Raw genomic sequence first — 7,506 nt, 5'->3', positions numbered from 1 at the left:
GCGCATAAGCGCTTATCTTGAACTTTAATGCGTTCTTCACCTCACACACAACAACGGAAAGAGATTTTTTTGGATATTTTCTTTCAAAGTCTAGAGATCAAATTATTAGGATCTTTAAAATTTGATCCAACGGTTAAAAACAAAGAAGTTAGTAAAAAAATTTAAAAGCTATAATAATTTTTTGTTGTTGCATCAAATTTTAAAGGTCTGAATCACTTGTTTTCTGGGTTTTGAGGGGAAAGATCCGGAGAGGGATCTGTTTCCTACAACAACGGTCCTGAGTTAACTTCCTCTGGGTTTTGTACAGCGAACTGACGTGCACTAATTTTAAAGCGTTGATGCACTTTGAGCTCTATATACATCAACGGTCGAAATCTTTTCACTTGTGCATGTGCAATTAACCCGATTGCAAAGCCTGTGTAAAGTCTTCAATTAGTATTAAAAAAACAAAAAGAAACAATTCTTAGTTACTAAACGACAAGAGAGAGAAGGGACGTCAACATTATAATGAAGAGGAATTCTAGAGAGTGGGGGCCCACATCAAGGGATATGAGATCGTTGGTTTATAAATGAGGCCACGCAGGGAGACTGAGAGACGCAAATCACACAACACCAGCAGCAGCAAGACACAACAACAACGACAACCGTGGTGGTCTTTGCAGCGGAACGGAGGCGCTGCCGCTGGTGGCGTTGGTATTGTAAAATCAAATATTTTTAAGGAAATTCTGATGGCGGGGCAGTCGAGAAAATGGATGATTCTGGTGGCCACAATATGGATTCAGGCGTTTACAGGGACGAACTTCGATTTCTCGTCGTATTCGTCGTCGTTGAAGTTGGTGCTGGGAATCTCGCAGGTGCAGTTGAATTACCTGGCGACGGCGTCTGACCTTGGGAAGGTGTTGGGGTGGTCGTCGGGGCTGGCTCTCATGTATTTTCCTCTGTGGGTGGTGCTGTTCATGTCCGCCTTCATGGGATTTATCGGTTACGGCATGCAGTGGCTCGTCATTCGCCAAATCGTCTGCTTGCCTTATTTCCTGGTACGTATGTTTCAATTAATTTAATATATATCTTTCTCTTAGTTATTTGTTTTCTCTTCCTTAAAAAAAAAAAATATTTGTTCTCTTTCTTCTCCTTCTCTTTCTAATTTCTCCAACACTAAAATTCTACGCCATTGCCTTGTTTTATGTGATTTCTAATTAATTGGGTGCTTATCTTTATATTTTGTTTCCTTTGACGTGGAGCATTGTTTTAATTTAATCTATACCATGAGAGAAACTCAAACGTTAAATGTAGAAGGTGCATATTGGTGTACTCAACTTGGTTACGACTAGATCTGTGAGTTTATGTAATTTATGTTGTTATTGCAATTTGGTGTTTTTGTTCTATTTCCTTCTTCAACCTAATTCCGTGTTTAGGGTTTTTCCTATTTTTTGATTGTTTGATGCAAAATCTAACTATTTTGTACGTTTCTTATGGGTTGAAAGTAGTAGTTTTCATGTTACAATTGAGTGACAAATATTGCTTGTTTGGGGTGGATACACTTCTAACCACCGCAATATCACTGCTATCCTCCACCAGATGTTTCTGCTGTTTCCTTTTACTCGAAAGTTCATTTAACCTTCTCGAAAAAAATGAATTTTCTCATTTATTTATTTTCCATGTAAATTAAAGTAGCGAAAAAGGGATTGTGGGGTCTGCGTGAGATCCTGAATTTTATTTTATTTGTTTCAGTAAAGTTTATTTGTCAAATATTGCTTTAACTTTCACTAACAATCGTTGTTATATCACAAGCGAAAGCACAAATTGTATCCACCTGTTGCTTCTCTGGTCCCTGCTATGCTATATGGTATTCTTACTATATATATATATACTTTTTTAGGACCAAAATGAAATTTCCTTTAGAAAGTATTATTCTTAATAATTATATATGTATAGTGTTCAATTTTTGAGACAACAATTTATTCAACTTTTTAAAAATTTATTGCAATTTCTAGATTCTTTTTGTCGGGAATCAAGTGGTCCCAGCTAACTGTATGTATATAAAAGGCATATCAGCACATCAGTCACTTCCGAATTCTTTAAAAGTTCCTTGGAATTATTTCAAGGGATTCAAGTCCAATAAGATTCATATAGGATTAATTTTTTAATTTCATTCCCACTCCTAGATAACTATAAGCCTCAGTAAAAAAAAAAAAATTAATTAGTTAAAGTTAATAGTGTTTATGTTTGTATTTATTTTATAAGTACTTTTTTTCCTATTAAAAAGAACATTCCTGATATATCATAAAAGCAAGTTGATCTCATACATTGAAATTAGAGTACGTCATACCTAAACAACCAGGTATGAATCACCAACAAAATTTGTTCATCTCGTAGTTGAACAATCATGTCTCATTCGCATAACTGCTTCTCTTCTTTTAAGTAAGTAAATGTCTCTGAAAAAAATTAAATTTACTCAGCGCTTGATTGCTCCTTTCCTTAGTATTAAATGCACAATTTTGTTTTCACCAGTTAGTTGAGAATTATTTTGTTTTCAAAAGTGGTGAATTGTCCTGGTGATTATGATCATCGTCTTTAATATACTATAACTTTGGTTAAAATTATTTCCCTCTCCCCTCCTCTAACTTTAAGTAATAATATCACTTGTAGCAATTTTATTTTTTTAATGAACAAAAATTATAAAATATTGAGATTTTACAAGCCTAATTAGGTACATCGCAATTTGGTTTGTTATCTTTAGCCCAAACAGTAAATTGATATATTCTGCATGATCAAATTTTAGGAAGCATGTTGATCGTCCACGCGAAACAAAAGCTAGTTTTGCTTTTAAAATTTTTAGTGATGAAACAAAAGTTGTTTGGAAGAAGCTTCCTTTCAATATCAGATTCAATTTTGTGCCATATTACTTGCAGAAAAACGGGTACAGCAGACTTGTTGGAACTAGACTACTTGGTAACTTCTTAGAGTTGTCAATATTAGGTTTTTGTTTTCACTTTTCTTTTGTCTTCTTTTCTCACCTCTCTTTCCTTACTATTTCTTGTCTTTCTCTTTCCCTAATTTTATTTCTTTTATTGTTTCCTTGGTGTTTAAGTACGAATAAAATCTTTGTCATCTGTCCTTGGGACAACAAAATCTTCATACCAATTAGTTTCTGTTTTCTGTTTTGTTTTCAAATGTTAATTAGAGAATAGTAAACTGAAAAAAAAAAAGAAATTAAAAAGAAATAAAAAACTAATTAAGTTTCAAGAGTTTTCCAAGTGTTATATTTTTCATAGCTTTGTTCAAAAAAAAAAAAAAAAAAAAAGATATACATTTGGTCTATAATTTGGCTTGTGATTATGAATAGTGGTGGATACTGCATGATTCTCGACAAGTAATCCAAGAAGTTCTTATTTCTTTGTTGAGACTCTCTTTGGTGCTTCTAAATATAGGGTACTATATGAAGCATATTATAGAATTTTTGTTAATTGCTTACAAAATAACTGAATAAAGAAAAAATGCTCTACCTAATTGAATTCTGTTTTTTCCTTAATTATAGTAATTTAAAGGTGATTGGTGAGAGTTTGCATGCAGTATTTATACTGTTAGGTTGAGGTCAAGAATCTCCACCAACAATTTCGTGCATTTGCATGCATGTCATCGTTTGATCGAGTACAAGAGTTTGATGTGTTAATAAAACAGTTTGTTGCTCCATTTTTTTTAACTATTAATCCTCCAACCAATATTCCAAACATTCCATTTGATGGATTCATGGTTGTATTGTTAATCAACCTCACATCAATCTAAGAGTATTTGTCAATATGCATTGCATGTGATAGATGACTAGATTTTTAATTTAATCGTTTTTTTTTTTTTTTTCATTTAATTATTTTAGTTTTTTTTTTATATATATATACTAATTTCATATGAGCTATAGTTGTAGTCAGATTTTTTTTTAATTTGCCAACTGAAAATAAAAATTGAATACCGTGCCACCTTAGTTAAAATATTGTTGTAATGTGCTGTCTCTGACCAATCATTTTACCGTCCAGAAAATTGCATGTGATTCTAAGATGACCCTTTTCAAAGGTCACGCACAAATCACATTCAAAATTTCAAAATTAAGAATCAACCTATAGGAGACAGTTGTATAGATGTGATTTTTGCCTGAGTGTTTTTTCATGGATATAGCTCTAACTTGTCTTGCTATGGAACTTGTTTCTGGCAGATATTTCTTCTTTGTTTGTTGGCTGGATGTAGCATCTGTTGGTTCAACACCGTATGCTTCGTTCTTTGCATTCGGAACTTCCCAGCTAATCAACCCTTAGCAATATCACTCACAGTAAGCTTCAATGGTGTAAGTGCAGCCTTATACAACCTTGCAGTCAGTGCAATTGACTCATCGTCTACTTCTTTATTTCTAATTTTGAATGCTGTCATTCCCCTTCTCACCTCAACCGCTGCATTGATACCTATTCTCCGCCAACCCAGTCTAGACCCTCTCCCACCTGATGGAGTTCGCCGTGACTCCCTCATCTTTCTCCTTTTGAATATTTTAGCTGTTCTAACTGGTGTTTACCTTCTTCTCTTTGGTTCAACCTCATTTGATACAGCAACAGCTCGTCTCTTCTTAGGCGGTGCCATTTTCCTACTCATTTTTCCTCTGTGTATACCTGGCATTGTCTATGCTAGAGATTGGTTTCGCCGTTCCCTTCATTCTAGCATCCGCCTTGAAGGCTCGGGCTTCGTTCTTGTTGATGTTGAAGATCTTGAGCTTCACAAAGAGCTCCTTTCGCGTGATAACAGTATGAATTACGGGAATGCATCTGTTGGTCACCTCTTCAACAACAATGAAAGACCTCCTTCAACTTTGTCATTTAGACATAAGAGCGGATATCAGAGCACCGCAGGCTGTTGTGCGGCAATTGTGGGCAAGGGTCAGTTGGCAATGCTTGGGGAAGACCACACAGCAGGAGCACTTGTACGAAGGTTCGATTTTTGGCTATACTACGTCGCATATTTTTGTGGAGGTACTATTGGTCTTGTGTACAGCAACAATCTGGGGCAGATAGCTCAATCATTAGGACAGAGCTCCAAGACTACAACACTAGTCACACTTTATTCATCATTTTCATTCTTCGGCCGGTTGCTTTCGGCTGCACCAGACTACATACGTGCGTAAGTATTGATAATGCGCACTTCTTCTTTGCCTAATTTATTTAAACTACATAATTGATGACATTATGTGTAAGTTAATCTGTAATTAATAATTGGTCATAAAATGTACGTACAAAATAAGTGTGTGACATCACTTGAAATGTCGTTTTTATGCTATTCAACATTTTAAACTTTTGAGGTTTGTTACATCTTTGACTAACACAATGTTTTATCAACATTTTGCAGGAAGTTTTATTTTGCTAGGACAGGATGGCTGACAATTGCACTTTTGCCAACCCCAGTGGCCTTCTTGTTGCTTGCTTCATCAAGCAGTTGCTTCGCTTTGCACACAGGCACTGCATTAATAGGATTGAGCTCCGGATTCATTTTCTCAGCTGCTGTTTCCATCACATCGGAGTTGTTCGGGCCCAACAGCGTAGGTGTTAACCACAACATTCTTATTACAAACATACCAATTGGTTCGCTCGTCTATGGCCTTCTTGCAGCGATTGTTTATGATTCAAATGTGAGGTCTAACATAAACATCTTAAGGACTGATTCGATTGTGTGCATGGGGAGGGACTGCTACTTCTTAACCTTTGTGGGGTGGACTTGCATATCTGTTCTTGGGCTAGGTTCAAGCGTGCTGTTATTCTTAAGAACCCGACATGCGTATGATCATTTCGAACATAACCGTTCAACGCAACTCTACTAACATGGAACATTGTTGGAGGCAGAAGAAAACACATTCCTTAGTTTATTGCTAAATTTTGGAGGGAGAGAAGAAGCGTCCTTTGCGGCAAAAGGTTTGACTGTCGACGGAATCAACAAGGCAGTTCGTAGTCTACCTAATCTGGGGGTGTATTGATGATGACGACAACACTATTGAGGGAATACTTCAACTACTATTGGTTAACCAAGAAATAGATTAGGGTTTAGTATGTTGCTTTTGTATTACAATATTTTTAGATGCTTGAAGCTATTCGTTACGTCGATATATAATTAGGTTTCTCGTTTGGACATTATTTCTCATTTATGTATTCAAAATTTGGCCCGAAGTGGGCTTACCTGAGCTTGGCCTGTTGTTGGGTTGCTTGGGCCAAGGGTTTGAAATCTAGCCCGGCTCAAATGTGCTCAATTCATCTTGACCATCCCGCTCTAAAGATGTCACGCCCCAGACTCGAGGTTGATAGAAAAAATAACCTGGCACCTGGTGCACAAGTAAAAGTTAAAAAAAAATTATAACGAAAAACTAACTTCTCTTATTCAAATAACTCCAAAATCTTTACAGGGTGTACAAAGATAAATCAAATCCTTAAATCTCTCCTATAACACAACCTTAGTTCGTCTAGCATCTGTCTTGCCAAATAATTCATCTGAAAAATAATAGGAATAAGGGTGAGCAACCACCACTGTCGTCGAGTGAGTAGAATATGTAATATGCAATCAAGCATGCTGTTTTACCCACACTATAAAATAGAAAATAATATCAAATTATTATACACTTAGTGTCATATCACATCGTCCCCTCATGTGTTCATTATATCCTTCATAAATTGTAACTCACCACGTGACTCCTAATAGTCATTCTGCCCTAATGTCCCTGTGTGCAGTTTACATTTATCTCTCGGATTAATGCAACACCAAAGTTTTCATGCTCCATGAACATTCCAAATAATCTACATATCACCATATATAATAACTCCGATACATTTCAACAAATCCAATATACTTGACTTGAAATAGAGAGATATTTAAAAATAGTGTAAAATCCCACAATAACTCATGATTTTCATTTATCAGAATATAAAAATATTTTGAACATATTAGATAAACCACTCACCTCGATTATCAGAACCTTGACAAAACAAGCCCACTAACCATCTCCACACAACCAACTCCTTACCCTAAACTCTCTTTCTTCCCTCTCTATATATATATGCGCTCTGCATGCGGCGCATGCATCACTTTCTAATAACGAACCAATATCAAAAACAAAGAACTAAAGTCCTATATATTGTTGGAGGAAGGCGGCAAAAGTACATAAGATAACATCAAATGAGATAACATCAAAGGTTAATATGATAATGTATAAAGGAGATGAGTAAGCTAATTAGCAAGTTGACACCTAAAGCACCTGTTGTCTGTCGACCTCGTAGGAATACTATCTACTGGGGTGACACCAAGAAGCTATAACATATATGTATTGGCTGCAAAGCTCCACCTCAAGCTAATTGCATGCAACAATTAACGCCACATGCACTTGAACACACCTCATGTAATAAGCCATCTTTACCATCAAACTAAAGTAGCTACCTCATGCTAACAAATCATCCACCTCATCCTAAGGTTAATTAAGTATAAGCTTGC

At 35.8% G+C, this 7,506-nt stretch overlaps 1 protein-coding gene across 1 annotated transcript; it reads left to right on the top strand.

The window, feature by feature from the left end:
- The first annotated feature begins 563 nt into the window (after nt 1–563).
- LOC103935173 (protein NUCLEAR FUSION DEFECTIVE 4-like) lies at nt 564–6,208 on the top strand. Its single transcript, XM_048576797.1, has 3 exons — nt 564–1,037; nt 4,208–5,157; nt 5,383–6,208. The coding sequence occupies exons 1-3, from the start codon at nt 570–572 to the stop codon at nt 5,849–5,851; spliced, it is 1,887 nt and encodes a 628-aa protein (XP_048432754.1). The 5' UTR covers nt 564–569; the 3' UTR covers nt 5,852–6,208.
- The last annotated feature ends 1,298 nt before the right edge of the window (nt 6,209–7,506 follow it).

Source organism: the organism of the source record quoted next, unplaced genomic scaffold (assembly GCF_019419815.1).
Source record: "Pyrus x bretschneideri cultivar Hongxiangsu unplaced genomic scaffold, Pyrus_bretschneideri_v1 Contig91, whole genome shotgun sequence".
Classification (NCBI taxonomy): domain Eukaryota; kingdom Viridiplantae; phylum Streptophyta; class Magnoliopsida; order Rosales; family Rosaceae; genus Pyrus; species Pyrus x bretschneideri.
This window is presented reverse-complemented; position numbering and strand designations above follow the sequence as displayed.

What these genes read in the sequence shown, in the direction of transcription:
- LOC103935173 (XM_048576797.1), top strand. Translation starts at nt 570, where the DNA reads ATGAGGCCACGCAGGGAGACTGAGAGACGCAAATCACACAACACCAGC. An exon ending in TCTGCTTGCCTTATTTCCTG is followed by an intron (nt 1,038 to 4,207) that starts GTACGTATGTTT and finishes TGTTTCTGGCAG; the next exon opens with ATATTTCTTCTTTGTTTGTT. An exon ending in GCACCAGACTACATACGTGC is followed by an intron (nt 5,158 to 5,382) that starts GTAAGTATTGAT and finishes AACATTTTGCAG; the next exon opens with GAAGTTTTATTTTGCTAGGA.